The sequence below is a fragment of the Borostomias antarcticus genome (genome assembly GCF_949987555.1).
Source record: "Borostomias antarcticus genome assembly, chromosome: 7".
In the NCBI taxonomy this organism is placed as follows: domain Eukaryota; kingdom Metazoa; phylum Chordata; class Actinopteri; order Stomiiformes; family Stomiidae; genus Borostomias; species Borostomias antarcticus.
Window position 1 is genome coordinate 26,370,118 of NC_140240.1, and position 15,972 is coordinate 26,386,089.

Genomic DNA, 15,972 nt, shown 5'->3' on the forward strand with positions numbered 1-15,972 from the left:
CAATGTCCTTCAGACAATTCAAAAGATGAAAACATGCCAGCACCGACACGCGACACTGAAAGATGTTCATATTCATTAGTCTAGTCAGACTGATGCCAGACAGGCTTATCAGTGTGCTTAATGCTAATAAAATGCTAATATGTGAAGTGAACGTCACTGTTCTTTGGCAGAGGCCAGGGGGGGGGCTTCGCAGCAGAGGGCTCATAGCTTCTCCTGCTTACAAATGACTAGAATTATCCCTGGCTATTGGGCAACATCTGGTCCCATTCATTCAATAAAACAGTACTCTGTGTTTGCGTCTACCTCTGGTAAGTACAGCATGGAGGCGCGCACACACACACACACACTGAATTAACACACAGATGCTCACTGAATTAACACACACACACGTGACAGACACACAGATTTTTCCAGTTGTTTAACTGTTGGTGGGTATATGTAATCAATCACAGCCCATCACTGCTGCGTCGTTCCAGTGGACTGAGGCACAGGAGAGAAGGATGGCTCCCAAACACAGGCTCCCATAGACATTAGTGAATACCCCTCAGAGGACAGGCAGTGTGTGTGTGTGTGTGTGTGTGTGTGTGTGTGTGTGTGTGTGTGTGTGTGTGTGTGTGTGAATGTATGTGCGTGTGTGCAAGTGTACATGCTTATATGTGTGTGTGTGTGTGTGTGTGCCAGTGTGCGTGTGTGCATGTGCAAGCGTGATGCTTATGTGTGTGTGCGTGTGTGTGTGTGTGTGTGTGTGCGTGTGTGTGTGTGTGCGTGCTGACTGCAGTCTGCCGAGACTCGATGGCCTTGGCAATCTGGCGATCCGATCAACAGCCAAGCTGGTCGGCAGCGGAGGGGCTCGGCGAATGAGCATCTGTGAACGTGTCTGTCACCTACTATCTCTCCTGTGTACGCAGGTGTGTGCGTGTGTGTGTGCGTGTGTGTCTGCACGCGAGCGGTCGCACATGTGTGCATTAACGTCGGTGTGTGCGCCGTGCGTGTCCACGTGCGCGTGTGTGTGTGTTCACCAGACTGGACTACCTGAACAACCAGACAACAGTGGTCTGGCGGGCGTCCATTGGTGGCTGAGTGCCAGCAGGACCATAAACTAGCCAGACTAACCCAGACAAGAGCTGGAGAGGCGTTGCTCTGTCCCCTGTCGCTGAACATCCAGCCAAGCTCCCTCTTAACTAACCCCCCCCCCCACACACACACAAACACACACACACACACACACCCCTCCCTCCGCCTCCCTGGGTCCCTTTATAGAACCCAGGCCTCTGAGGGGACATTCCATTTGGATGGCGGCCATTTTAGCACACAGACTCCCTCTCCACCCCCCAACCCCCCGCCCCCAAGAGTCTAAACAATCTCACACTAGACAGCTCTCTATTACAGGAAAGGCTCTCATTCGATCGGCGTACGCACACACACACACACACACACACGCACAAACTACGAGAGCGAGGTTCACTACTGGACAGAGGAGTGTGAACTTTTCCCTGCGCGCCACATATACTGTTTTAAACATGCCCGTTTAACTATGTACCGCAATCAGAATCGGAATCCGGATTATTTACCAGGTGCATTTTCAAATACGAGGGATTTGACTGAGTGGGTGGTGCCTATACATTTAGAGTTGTGTTCCCTTAAAATAGGGAACAAATATTCTATTGGAGAATAATAAGGGCTCTGAGTCCAAATGACCTTTACATGATAGGGCTGGCTTGGCTGTGGACCAAGCCTGCCCTGAGAGAGACAGGGGGAGGGAGAGAGAGGGAGAGAGAGGGAGGGTGAGAGAGAGAGAGAGAGAGAGGGAAATGGGGTGAGAGAGAGAGAGAGAGAGAGAGAGAGAGAGGGAAACAGGGTGAGAGTGAGGGAGACAGAGAGAAAGAGAGAGAGGGAGCGAGGACGTGTATTTATTCCTCTGAAAGCCGAGCCTCAACGGGGGACTTGTATCTCCGAGACGCTGGGAATTCTCAGCACTGAGCGCCATGGAGACAGACACGTCTCTTCTCCCCGGGGATAGCTCTTAACACGACTCTTAACTCGCTCTTAACACGACTCTTAACTCGCTCTTAATGCGACTCTTAACTCGCTCTTAACACGACTCTTAACTCGCTCTTAACACGACTCTTAACTCGCTCTTAACACGACTCTTAACTCGCTCTTAACACGACTTTTAACTCGCTCTTAACACGACTCTTAACTCGCTCTTAACACAACTCTTAACTCGCTCTTAACGCGACTCTTAACTCGCTCTTATCACGACTCTTAACTCGCTCTTAACACGACTCTTAACTCGCTCTTAACGCGACTCTTAACTCGCTCTTAACTCCTCAATGCCGCCGTTCGAGCCATAACGCTGCCCTGGCGGCCACCGCTGTCCACTCCCCTGGCGGGCACCGCTGTCCGCTCCCCTCACTCACTCTCAGACTCGCGCCCTCGTTTTAAGACACCCCTGTTTGCGCCGCTGAGCCACACCCCGGCTTCACAGAGCCGGTCCGCGGCTGGGGGCGTCCTCCGCCGGGAGTAGCCGGACTCAGGTCGCGATCGCCGGTGCGCCGTAGCGCCGGGAGGCTACTTCCGTCGCTAGTTCTTCGTACGCGCCGGATACACGTGGCTACTTAAGGAAGCTGGATGGGCACAGCTCCTAGCTAGCAGCTTTGAGACCAGAAGGGACAGATCTGTAGTCCTCACCCCAACCCCCCCCCCCCACCCCCGACCTCCCCGTCCATGGTTCTCATCCAAACATGTTTGCGTGAGTAGCGGCGACATGTGAGGTGACTCAGTCGCACGAGCGTGGATGGAGCGGTAGCATGGTGATGACACATTTAAAAGGAAGGAAGAGAGAGTTGGGGGACAGGGATGATGGAGTGATGGAAAGAGATGGAGAGAGAGAATGAGGGAGAGAGAGAGAGAGTTAGAGTATCACTGCAAGCCATGGTACTGTAATAACGGTCAGGGAAATAAGTGCTCTCTGGACCCCGAGGGGAGTCGGGGATCTTGTTGGCTCAAAAGATCTTTGCTCTCTAGACAGATCTTTGCCCTCTAGACAGTGATCCTGAACTGAGGACACTGTTATGGGCTACAGTCAAAGATACGGAAGGTCATATCTATTCACTGATTCATTGCAGCTCATGTACGATTCAATACATCTCTAGAAATCATATAGTTGAGGAAACTAAACGTAGGCATTATACTCCCTCTCTCTCTCTCTCCTCTCCCCCCCCCTCTCTCTCTCGTTCTCTCTCCTCCATTGGGGACTGCAAGGGTTTGGGGGGTCAAGGCTCTCACCTGGTCTCACTCCTGCCAGCACGGGCAGCGGGTGGTGTGTGAACGCCATGCGGGGGGACCGCGTCTGGGAGGACAGGGCGTTGAAATCAAACTTCCCCGGCTTCTTAAGAGAACCAGGCGAGGACAGTCCTGGCGAAAAAAAATAAATGAAAAAAGTGGGATCAACAAAAAAAATAAATGAAAAAAATAAAACGGGGAATAGGGAGGGGGGTGGGGGGGAGGGAGGGAGAAGAGAGAGGACGGTTTAATGTACAAGGCTTTTGACTGGCTACACTTTCAAATAATCTTTTATTTTTTAAAATCTGATTGGTCAAAGGGGAGCTGGATTGTATTTGATTGGCTGATGGAAGTGCACCCATAAAAAGCCCAGTCCTGGCTGAGTGCTGCTCGCAATTGAGCCAATCACAGGCCTCTATGCAAATGATGTCCTCAGAAGGCATGCTGGGTAAAAAAAAAAAAAAAGGGTTGGGGTTCTGGCATGGAAAACGGGAGGGGTTTCAGAATTCGGGAGCTGTTTGTGAAGGTCCACTAACAAAAAGATCTACTTCAGATCTAAATTCTCCATATCATGAAATAATAAGCTTTTTTGGGGGGGTTGAAAATTAGGCTAATAAAACTACTTCAGAAAAAGGTGCCCAGACATATAAAGGGGAAAACGAATAGGTAAGAGACACCAACAAACATGTCCGGCCAAAGAGCCAAACTGAGTGGACGGTTGGGGTGGTGGGGGCGGGCAGCCATGAAATGAAGGAAACATATCCGCCTCGTTTCTCAGCGGTCTCCGAGGTGCCCGCCAGAGCCTTTTTAGAGAGTGTACCGGCTCGGTCGGCATGGCTACGGCGGTGCGCTGTGGCGGGGGTGGGGGGGGCCGCGGTCCCTCCGGGTACGAAGCCTCCATTCAGAAATAGCACACACTGTACAGTATGGAGCCGACAGCTGCTCGGCGAGAAAGACAAGCAGACGGACAGAGAGGGGAGACAGAGGGAGGAGGGAGAGAGAGGCGAGAAAAACGTGGGAGACATGAAAATATGCGAGGGGAGGGGAGGGGGGGGGGGTAGAGGGTGACGGCGGAGCGGGAAAAAAATAAAAAACTGTGAGAGGAACGCAGTTGTCTTTCTGTTTCGTTTTGGTCGTGCGGATCGGTCTGAGGACGTGTATGAAATTGAGGTGTCTTGAGGCTCCGAGCGCGAGCTATCTCTTTCTGACACACGTGTGCATGCGCGCGCACGCACACGCTCACTGTCACACACACACACACACACGCACACACAGAAACACATTCACTCGCTCACTTACTCACACACTCGCTCAAAAACACAAACACAGCCCAGAAACACAAACACGCACCGTGAGGTTGAACTGACTAAAAACAACACCCTTAAAGTTTCACGTTCGTCCTTTAATCCTCCTCGAAAAAAAAAACATTCAAGTGACGACGTGCAGATATTTTGCTCTTAAACCTCTCTACTCCGTTGCGTTCTATTGTGCTATTTCCATGGTCCCGGATGTAGAAAAAATGGCATTTAATCCCCTTTTAACTGTGATTCTCCGCTCTCTCTGGCTGAGGATGTGTGAACATCTTTGAGAGCCGGGCGGGGGCGTGTGTAAACCCAGCCGGTGTGAAGGTGTTAAGTCTTCAGGCAGGTGGGAGTGAGTGAGTACTGTACATGAGAGGCAATTATGCATTTAACAAACACATTGATTTAGATATTTCCTGACTACCGCGGGGGCGTTGGGGGGGGGCGTATTGTCCCGTCGGAGAGATTGAGGCCGCGAAGGGGGACAAGGATCCGGCGACGGTCACGGTGGGTGACCCCGACGCGGTCGTGCCGAGGGGGGAAGGGCCGGGGTCTGAAGAGATTTAGGAGGCGGGGTTCAGACAGTACAACCACATAGAGGAGATGAAGGAAGGGAAGATGGAAGAGACGCAAAAGCCAAAATGGACGCCATCACCCAGGAAGATGTGAAACAGAGACACTTTTGAAGAGACCAGACTGCGGTGTGTGTGTGTGTGTACGTGTGTGTGTGTTTCACTACAACCCTGTGTCCCTCGCCTGGCAAGCCGCAGCGCCGGACTGGCAACAAATCAAGCGCTCCCGTGACCCTTCTGTCTCCCCTACACTAACAGGCCCGCCACCAGATGCGCGTCTGCAGCCCACATTCTCCAGCACGCACGCACACACACGCACACACACAAAATTTCTCTCCCACACACGCAAGCATACACACACACATTCAGAAGAAGAGCCTGGTAGAATGGAAGTCAGGGGATTTAACCCCCCCCCTCGGGCAGACTAAACACAGAAGTCCAGTCCCCCCCCCCCCCCCCCCCCCCTCTAGCCTCTAACTCAAAAAGCAACAGCCCGCCCCCCTCGCAAATCATTTCACAAGCCATTGGAACTAATATAAAATCATGGTTGTTTCGTTCTGACGCCCCCCCCCCCCCCACCTACCTACCTATCCCCGCCGTCCTTGCCCCCACTACCAAACTACCCCCCCTCCCGCCTGCACACACAACACACCCCCCCCCCCCCTCCATGTGGAGCAGATGCCTCCAGCAGGCGGGCAGCTCCCTGGGCTATACACACACGGAAACACCATCTGGGACCGGAGTAGCTCTCCTCTGCCCGTGTGTGTGTGTGTGTGTGTTAGGGAGTGTGTGCGCGTGGGCGCATGTATATCTACAGTACATGCATCTGGGTATGTGTGTGTGTGTGTGTGAGCGTGTGTGTGTGCGTGCGCGTGTGTTTGTGTGTGTGCCCGTGCTCCTGCATCTGTGTGCTCGATTGGATATGGAGGGAGTTGGGGTTTGGCTGTTGGTACTGGGGGGAAGGGGGGGGGTGGGCTGACGGCGTGGCACACCTGTGTGTGTGTGTGTGTGTGTGTGTGTGTTTTCTGTGTTCTCCGCGGTCCTGTTTGTTTGTGTGCGCTTTCTTGTTTTCGTACCCCCCACCTGGACAGGAAGTCCCAGGTGGGCCCTGCCTGTGGCAGGTGGGATCCCCTAAGCAAGCAGACACACACACACACACAACCCCAATCACACACACACACACACACACACAACACACCATCTCCCATTCTACAACAGAGCTGACGAGCATCTCGCGTTCTCTTTCAATCCCTTCATCAATGTAATATTTGACGTCCATTTTATACCGCGGAAGCGTCCCCCCCCCCCCCCCCCCCACACACACACACACAAAAACAACAACAATCACCCCCAGCTTTTGGTGTGTAATTTTGGGGTTGTTGTTTGTAAATTAATTGGGAAGAGGGTCCAGATTTGCATGCAATTTTTTTTTACATCTCGTTTTGCCAAGCTCATTAAGAGGTGGGCTGCGCTCGTCTGCGTGTGTGCGTTTCCGCACGTGTGTGTGTTTGTATGTGTGTGTGTGTGTTTGTACGTGTGTGTGTGTGTGTGTTTGTGTGTGTGTGTGTGTGCGCGCGGAGGGGGGTGCGGTGCGCTAAGGCGTGTAGCAGCCGTCCTCTGTGTGGCTCTGATGAGCAGCCTCTTAATTACGTTTACAGCTCAGCTAGCTGGAGCAGGAGCGGAGGCCTGGCCACCGACCACAGACAGGGCCCCGCCCGGGGCCGCGCTCCAACAGGCTCGCTCTCTCTCTCTCTCTGTCTCTCTCTGTCTCCCTGCCTGTCTGTCTGTCTCTCTCTCTGTCTCTCTCTGTCTCCCTGCCTGTCTGTCTGTTAGTCTCTCTCTCTCTGCTTGTCTGTCTGTCTGTCGGTCTGTCTGTCTGTCTGTTAGTCTCTCTCTCTGTCTCTCTCTCTCTCTCTCTGTCTCCCTGCCTGTCTGTCTGTTAGTCTCTCTCTCTCTGCTTGTCTGTCTGTCTGTCTGTTAGTCTCTCTCCCTCTGCCTGTCTGTCTGTCTGTCTGTAAGTCTCTCTCTCTCTGCTTGTCTGTCTGTCTGTCTGTCTGTTAGTCTCTCTCTCTGTCTCTCTCTCTCTCCCTCTGCCTGTCTGTCTGTCTGTTAGTCTCTCTCCCTCTGCCTGTCTGTTAGTCTCTCTCTCTGTCTCTCTCTCTCTCCCTCTGCCTGTCTGTTAGTCTCTCTCTCTGTCTCTCTCTCTCTTCCTCTGCCTGTCTGTCTGTCTGTTAGTCTCTCTCCCTCTGCCTGTCTGTTAGTCTCTCTCTCTGTCTCTCTCTCTCTCCCTCTGCCTGTCTGTCTGTTAGTCTCTCTCTCTCTGCTTGTCTGTCTGTCTGTCTGTTAGTCTCTCTCTCTGCTTGTTTGTCTGTCTGTTGGTCTCTCTCTCATTCTCTCTCTGCCTGCCTGTCTATCTGCCTGTTGATCTCTCTCTTGTTCTGTAGGTTTCTCTCTCACGCTCTCTCTGCCTGTCTCTAGGTCGTTCTCTCTCTCACTCTATCTCTGCATGTCTCTCTCTCCCTCTTGTCTGTCTCTCTCTCTCTCTCTCTAGGTCTGTCTCTACCCTCTCACTTCTTCTCCTCCTCCTCCTCCTCTCTCCGGGGGCCTCTATGCCGCTGCACACGTTTTCAATTAGAGAGCGGGGAGGGAGGGAGAGAAGGAGGGAGAGAAGGAGGGAGAGCCAGCCAGGGAGCGCTAGCAGGGGTTTACACCTCTGATCCGCAGGCTGCAGGCGTCTTAATGAGGGATTTCAGATGGAGGGATGGAGGCACCACCCCAACACCTGGAGGGGTGGGACGTGTGATAAGCATGTGTCTCCGAGCGCGCGCGTTTCTAAACACAACGTGTGTGTGTGTGTGTGGCTGTGTACACGGTTTATATGCATTTGTTTTTGCCTGTATTCGCCTCTGTGTGTGTGTGTGTGTGTGTGTGTGTGTGTGTGTGTGTGTGTGTGTGCGCGCGCACGAGCATGTGCGTGACGCCAGAGGAAAAAACGCCGGCGTCCACACGGGACATCGCGTCGCGCGCGGCGCCGCCATCTGTCGGCGTACGGTGCGTTAAACGACGCCGCGCCCGCCGAGGGGCTACAGAGCGAAACGAGACCTCGACGAGCCCCCCCCCCCCCCTGGGAGAGACCCCGCCCCCTCGGGCATCCTAATCGCCGCAACCCTGGCCAGAAATGTTCAGCCGGGCAAAAAAACAAAACAAAAAAACAAGCCCGAGACGCTAGCTACCGCGCTAATCCGGGAACAGCTAGCTTAGCGGCTAAACGGCACATGACCGAGCGTGACTATGGCGCTTCGCCCGGTGTTGCAGTGTGGTGGTTGGGGTCTGGGTGGGGCGGATCTACACAGATATAAACACAGGAAACAGGTTGATAGAGGAATGGTTGGGGTTATATACAGGTGGATATATATATATAGATATAGATACATAATACAGTAGAGATGAGTGTAATGTTGTTCTAACCATGGTACGGAAACTGCACGCCATCACTTTCATGTTTAATCTTCCTCTCCTGCACATTCGCCAAATGGTGCTGCACTGCAAGTGGAGAAGGGTATTGTTAACAATGAGAGAGAGGGAGTAGGGAGGAGAGAGAGAGAGAGAGAGAGAGAGAGAGGGGGAGGAAGGAGAAAGAGAGAGAGGAGAAAGGGAGGAAGGAGAGAGGGGGCATTTTTGTATGATGTAGAGAAAGAGTGATTATTAACAAACATGATGGCAACTTTGATTATTGTTTAGGTCAAGGATGAAGCATTTGTCGAGTTGTCGGCCACCGGGGGGAGGGGGGGGGACAGGGGACAGGGGACGCCGGCGGGGAGGGAGTGGCTAACAGGGCCAGATGTTCAGTGTCAAAGACAGGATGGTGTCCACAGAGGAGAGGGCGGCGTGTGGTCGGGCAAGAAGAGGAGGCACGTTGGAGAGAGAGAGAGAGAGAGAGAGAGAAAGAGAGAGAGAGAAAGAAAGAGAGAGAGGGAGAGAGAGAGAATTAATAATTCAAGGGAGGGTGGAGGGGGAGGGTCAGAGAGAGAGAGCTTCAGGGGGTCGGCGGGCGGGCAGGGGGGGGGGGGGTACCTGCGTCCATGTCGTTGGGCCAGCCGCTGGACTGGGAGGAGCCAGCGGCGGGGGAGCGTCCGGGGTAGAAGACGTCGTCGGTGGGGCTCTCCAGCTCGCTGTCGTCTAGCGACTTCCTCTTGGTGGAGCTGGGGGGGGGGGGGGGGGGGAGGGGAGCCATTTGCAAACAGTGTCAATCGCTCGGGGGGTGCGCTTGATTTCGTTCAACCAGTACAGTGAGACCAACGGAGCGGCCCCAAAAGAGTGCCCTCTGAGATTAATCAAACGCACCTTCTGTGCATTTGAGAACACAATCAACACCCAGAGAACTCAGGTTCAGAGAGAGAAGGTCAAGAGGAAAGTGGACATGGACAGAAGAGAGGTAAGAAAGAAAGAGAACAAGGCCAACCTCAAAGGCTGCTGCTGTGTGTGTCTTTGTGTGTGTGTGTTTGTGTGTGTGTGTGTGTGTGTGTGTGTGTGTGTGTCTTTATGTGTGTGTGTGTGTGTGTGTGTGTGTCTTTATGTGTCTTTGTGTGTGTGTGTGTGTGTGTGTGTGTGTGTGTGTGTGTGTGTGTGTGTGTCTTTATATGTGTGTGTGTGTGTGTGTGTGTGTGTGTGTGTGTGTGTGTATAACTACCTCCGTGGAAGGTTTGCGTACAGCTCCACCTCAGACCTACATCAGCAGAGAAGACAGAGTGGAGGATAGAGAGAGAGAAAGAGAGGGATAGGGGGAAACAGAGAGAGAGAGAGAGAGAGAGAGAGCCATCATACATCTATAAAGTAGAGAGTGACTGTGGAGAGACACACAGAGAGGTAAGAGATGGGAGACTCAGAGAAGAAACGTAAAGCACTGTGAGTTCATTCTGGACCGTGGAACATGCTGTACCTGTGTGACTGTACATACAGTAGAGGTGAACCCAGGCACTTGACCACCAGTATAAAAAACACTATTTATCTCTTTGGCTCTGCCTTTAATTATAATCTGATATAACCAAGCCTTTCTGTCGCATCTGAACAGATACTCAGATACTCGGTATAATGTGAAAATCACTAATGATCATATTCACCTTATTCACCTCAGCTGCCATATTGGTCAGTCTGACGTAATTAGGGGTGCGGATGCGGAAGTGCCCGTTGACTTCAATGTTAAAAGTTCACTGTAAAAACACCACTTCAAGAACCGAAATAGTCAAAATAACAGGCTGAATACACTATCGGGGTTACAAACTCATCATTACCAGACTCTGATTGTTTTTCACTGCCGTTGTTTTCGTGTTTGGAAATACATGGGAGTGAATGCAGCTGACGGCTAACTATGGCTCATTCACCTCCATGTATTTCCAAACGCGAAAACAACGGCAGTGAAAAACAATCAGAGTCTGGTAATGATTGTAATCCCGATAGTGTATTCAGCCTGTTATTTTGACTATTTCGGTTCTTGAAGTGGTGTTTTTACAATGAACTTTTAACATTGAAGTCAACGGGCACTTCCGCATCCGCACCCCCAGTTACGTCAGACTGACCTGAGGTGAATAAGGCGAATTGAACTTGAATTAGGTGTGTTCTATGTTTCGGGAGGTGCAGCTGCCCCCCCCCCCATGAAGGATGTAGGAACCTTTGGGAGAGAGGAACCTTTGTCCGGGCCTACCTGGTTGAAGGGGGGGAGGCGAGGGAGCGCCGGCCCAGGGCCACCTGGTTGATGTTGTAGTAGCCGGGGTTCTCCAGGTCAGCCAGGGAGAAGTTGGGGCCGGACGCCGTGGCAACCGGAGCTGAGGAAAGGGGGGGGGGGGGGTGATTATTTGTTGTATTTTGAAAGAGGATGGAGAGAGGAACGGGGATATACTGTAGTGATAGAAAGAGGAGGAAAAGGAGGTGACGGGGGACTCACTCTGTGACACTCTGACGAGCTCGGCCACGTTCCACACCCCTGAGGTGACGAAGCAGTCCTGGAAACTCAGGTGTCCTGGAGGGGAGAGAGAGAGAGAGAGAGCGAGGCCTGCCTTATTAGAACCTCACCATCTGCGTGTGTGTGCGCGCCCGCGTGTGTGTGTTCAGTAACTGGCATGGGAGGAACGATAAGCGTGAAAGTACGCCGGTGGTCTGCGCCGGTATGCTTTTAAGGTGCGTCTGCATGTGCAGTTCGTGTGTGTGTGTGCGCGTGTGTGTGTGCGTATCTCGGAACTTACCATTGGGCGGTGGCTTGATGTCTGTGTCTCCTTGTTGGCTGGAACTGTCTGATTGTCCAGATTCTACAGGGGAGAGAGACACAGAGGGAGAGAGAGAGAGAGAGAGAGAGAGGTTCAGCCAGGAGGTTGACAGTGATACAGTGTGTGTATCAAGGGAACCACAAAAGCGTTTCTCGTTTCAGTTCAGACAGCGATACTGTCACCGACACCACCGCAACGATACTGTTTCTATCAAGTCCGTGATATCTGAGAGGTGTGTCAAGTTATTAAGAGGGCGGCGTGGGCGTGGGCGAGCGCGTGTCTCGTGTCCCAGAATGCTCCTTGCTCCTGCCTTTACTGTAGGCGTTCGGATTTATATTGCGTCGCGCCGCCATCCGACGGTGCAATCATATGCCTGTGCCTAATCCCGCTTAATACCCCCTCGCTGGTAGGGGATTTCGTCTGTGCCAACAGCAACACCTAACACATGCGCGCGCACGCACACGGACGCACACACACACACACACACACACACACACACACACAATCCCCCCTCCCGGCGAAGCACTGCCCTCGTGCCCATGCCACCCTGGCCGCCCCGAGGGATTCGAGGTGAGGTCAAAGGTGACAGAGACGGCAGGGGCGCGCGGGCAGCTGCCACTCCCGCCAGGGCGCACGGCTAGGCCGCAGAAGCCTGGGTCTAGAGTAGCCAGAAGTCCCGCAAAGGGTTGTTTTCGGGGGAAGCATGGCTGTACAGCGCAGGCCCTTGTCCTCCATGACGTTTTAGCACGTAGATGATCCGTTTTTAGACGTGTTTATACGGTACACTACACAGAGATAACGTCAGTTTGCTACGTATCTATGTAATTTCCAAGTATACAGTATCTGACTATATCTGATGTGTGTGCATGTGTGTGTGTGTGTGTGTGCGTGTATTTGTTTGTGTGTCTGAGGGTCTGTTTCCTAGCCTCTGAGAGTGTGTGTGCCCTAGGCTCTGACAAGTGTGTGTGTGTCCTAGCCTCTGAAAGTGTGTGTGTGTGTCCATGCCTCTGAGAGTGAGTGTGTGTGTGTGTGTGTGTGTATGTGTGTGTCCAAGCCTCTATGTGTGTCCTAGCCTCTGAGAGTGTGTGTGTGTCCAAGCCTTTGTGTGTGTCCTAGCCTCTGAGTGTGTGTGTGTGTGTCCATGCCTCTGAGTGTGTGTGTGTGTGTGTGTGTGTGTGTGCGTGTGTCCTAGCCTCTGACTGCGTGTGTGTGTGTGTCCTAGCCTCTGAGTGTGTGTGTGTGTCCTATCGGTGTCGCTGGCAGGCCGGACCGGGGCAGAGCATGGGCCTGCTCGGCTAAGCGAGCGGGGCGTTTATCTGCCGCCTGTAGGTGATAACAGAGCACACCGGCTCATGCCAGCGCCGCTCGCAAAGCACTAAGCCACAGATTAGCCGGCAGAAACAATAACAGACCTGTCTGCCGACGCAGAGAGAGAGGGAGAGGGAGAAGGAGAGAGAAAGAGAGAGAGAGAGAGAGAGAGAGAGAGAGAGGGGAACAGAAACTGAGCTTCTTTTTCCTTTCCTTATGCAGGCTCTCTCATTCTCTCTCTCTCTCCCGCGCTCTCTCTTTCTCTCTCTCAGTGGAATCCTGGCAGCCATTTTAGCGCTTGGCAGCCATTTTAGCATTGGCGGTCGGGACGCATTCCTGCTAGCTGACGGCACACACTCCAAAAGCGTGCACGCGGGGGCCCTCGTGCACGTGCCCCAGACGAAAACACACGCACACACACGCACAGCACACACACACACACACACACGTGTGTGTTTTCACGGGGAGATACACACATAGAGTAAACATCTTCTCGGGCCAATGAAAACTGATGAGAAAATACCCCTTGGCTGGAGTTTCTCATACTGTTGTATTTTTGCATCTAGAATCCACAACACACACTTCTCTGTCCGACACCACGCAATACACACCTATAAAACAAGCTGCACTCTTGCCGATGAAGCGACTTTCCACAACCGTGGCAGAAATGAATTTGCAGTCAAGCTAAGAGTTCACAATAACACTAAACAGCCAGTCGGGTTTTGCGCTTACTCTTGCCGACAGGTGGAAATATCGTTCGAATCATAACTCATTCTCGTACCTTCCAACCGCCGCCAAGTACGTGACGTCAAACGTTTCTTGGTAGTTAGTTAGTAAAGCTCCAGCTCGAGCTCCAGATATAGGCTCAAACGAGAGGTCTGTACCAGAGCCATCGATATGGGTTTAGGTTTGGTTTGGTTTATTTGGTTTAAGACACAAAAAAAGGAACCACAGTATAACAATCAACTATCGAGGATGTATTATATACACAGTAAAGCCAATGACTTATTTCCATTGTGGTCCTGAGGGCCAACCGGTCCCTCTCTGCCTGTGGTCCACACACTTTAGGCCGGGGTGAAGGTGTGAATGAGCAAGTGTGAGACTATGGTGCCAGAGCGGGCACTGAGGTGGCCGCCCCGGCCCGGCACTGGGGTCCTGTCCTATCAAGAGCTGATATGAGGTGTCGGGCAGGGCTCTCCAGCTGACACACACACACACACACACACACCGACAGCCCTTTCCAAGATCACCCGTTAGTGGCCAGATGACCCACTGCCGACAACAATATGGCGCGCACCTGACGTAGCCTCTCCGCTAGCCCTGACTACACGGGGCTGTGTTAGCGCGAGCTAACAGCCAGGATAGGACTTCAGCATCGGTAGGGTATGGGTGGGGGTGGGATAGGGCTGGGTGGGGCTGGTTTAGGAGGAGGGGGGGGGGGTGCTGGTTATCACCACCCCACCAGCAGCACCCCCCCCCCCTTCCCAACCACCGCACATCCAGTCCCCCTTATCTCCACACAGCAGCCCCCCAATCGTGGCCCGGCACCTCCCTCTGCCCCCCCCCCCCCCCCCTCAAACCCTACAGCCAATCCCACATTAACCCCCCACCAAAACCATAAACCTACTGTACACACACAGGACAGCCCCACCACCACTAGACCTCCAATCAAACCTCCCCGACATTGCCCAGCGCAAACCTAAGCAGTCACACACACACACACACACACACATACACACATACACATACACACACACACACACGCCCCCCCCCCCAGGCCGCAGCATTCACTTCCATGCTTCTCAGAGGGAAGATAGCATGTAGCCCTCCCTGCTGAGGTCCCCCTAGTGTCCTGTGTGAGGCAGCTGTTCAGTCCCAGAGCAGAGCCCAGCAAGAGAGCTGCTGCTCCCCCCCCCCCCCCACACACACACACACACACACAGAGAGGCAGTCGCCCCCCAAACCTAGACTACTAGTCTCTCTGAGTCCCTCATCCCAGTCCTAGACTAGTAGTCTCTCTGAGTCCCTCATCCCAGTCCTAGACTAGTAGTCTCTCTGAGTCCCTCATCCCAGTCCTAGACTAGTAGTCTCTCTGAGTCCCTCATCCCAGTCCTAGACTAGTAGTCTCTCTGAGTCCCCCATCCCAGTCCTAGACTAGTAGTCTCTCTGAGTCCCCCATCCCAGTCCTAGACTAGTAGTCTCTCTGAGTCATTCCAGTCTTAGACTAGTAGTCTCTCTGAGTCCCTCATCCCAGTCCTAGACTAGTAGTCTCTCTGAGTCCCCCATCCCAGTCCTAGACTAGTAGTCTCTCTGAGTCCCTCATCCCAGTCCTAGACTAGTAGTCTCTCTGAGTCCCTCATCCCAGTCCTAGACTAGTAGTCTCTCTGAGTCCCTCATCCCAGTCCTAGACTAGTAGTCTCTCTGAGTCCCCCATCCCAGTCTTAGACTAGTAGTCTCTCTGAGTCCCTCATCCCAGTCCTAGACTAGTAGTCTCTCTGAGTCCCTCATCCCAGTCCTAGACTAGTAGTCTCTCTGAGTCCCTCATCCCAGTCCTAGACTAGTAGTCTCTCTGAGTCCCCCATCCCAGTCCTAGACTAGTAGTCTCTCTGAGTCCCTCATCCCAGTCCTAGACTAGTAGTCTCTCTGAGTCCCCCATCCCAGTCCTAGACTAGTAGTCTCTCTGAGTCCCTCATCCCAGTCCTAGACTAGTAGTCTCTCTGAGTCCCTCATCCCAGTCCTAGACTAGTAGTCTCTCTGAGTCCCCCATCCCAGTCCTAGACTAGTAGTCTCTCTGAGTCCCTCATCCCAGTCCTAGACTAGTAGTCTCTCTGAGTCCCTCATCCCAGTCCTAGACTAGTAGTCTCTCTGAGTCCCTCATCCCAGTCCTAGACTAGTAGTCTCTCTGAGTCCCCCATCCCAGTCCTAGACTAGTAGTCTCTCTGAGTCCCTCATCCCAGTCCTAGACTAGTAGTCTCTCTGAGTCCCCCATCCCAGTCCTAGACTAGTAGTCTCTCTGAGTCCCTCATCCCAGTCCTAGACTAGTAGTCTCTCTGAGTCCCTCATCCCAGTCCTAGACTAGTAGTCTCTCTGAGTCCCTCATCCCAGTCCTAGACTAGTAGTCTCTCTGAGTCCCTCATCCCAGTCCTAGACTAGTAGTCTCTCTGAGTCCCTCATCCCAGTCCTAGACTAGTAGTCTCTCTGAGTCCCCCATCCCAGTCCTAGACTAGTAGTCTCTCTGAGTCCCTC

General features: G+C 52.9%; 1 protein-coding gene across 8 annotated transcripts in view; it reads right to left on the reverse strand.

Annotated features, from left to right (window-relative positions):
* The window catches only part of LOC311311038 (nuclear factor 1 X-type-like), a gene marked incomplete at its 5' end in the record, with an annotated part of 70,282 nt that overhangs the window by 11,349 nt on the left and 42,961 nt on the right, over positions 1-15,972 (reverse strand). For 4 of the 8 annotated variants that reach the window (XM_084440656.1, XM_084440652.1, XM_084440654.1 and 1 more), the window contains 7 exons: positions 3,289-3,417; positions 8,627-8,701; positions 9,233-9,360; positions 9,849-9,884; positions 10,860-10,980; positions 11,100-11,174; positions 11,398-11,460. In XM_084440656.1, the coding sequence (XP_084296782.1) occupies positions 3,289-3,417; positions 8,627-8,701; positions 9,233-9,360; positions 9,849-9,884; positions 10,860-10,980; positions 11,100-11,174; positions 11,398-11,460 (627 nt within the window). The remainder of the gene's footprint in view (positions 1-3,288; positions 3,418-8,626; positions 8,702-9,232; positions 9,361-9,848; positions 9,885-10,859; positions 10,981-11,099; positions 11,175-11,397; positions 11,461-15,972) is intronic. The other 4 variants (XM_084440657.1, XM_084440653.1, XM_084440655.1 and 1 more) reach the window with 3 other exon arrangements.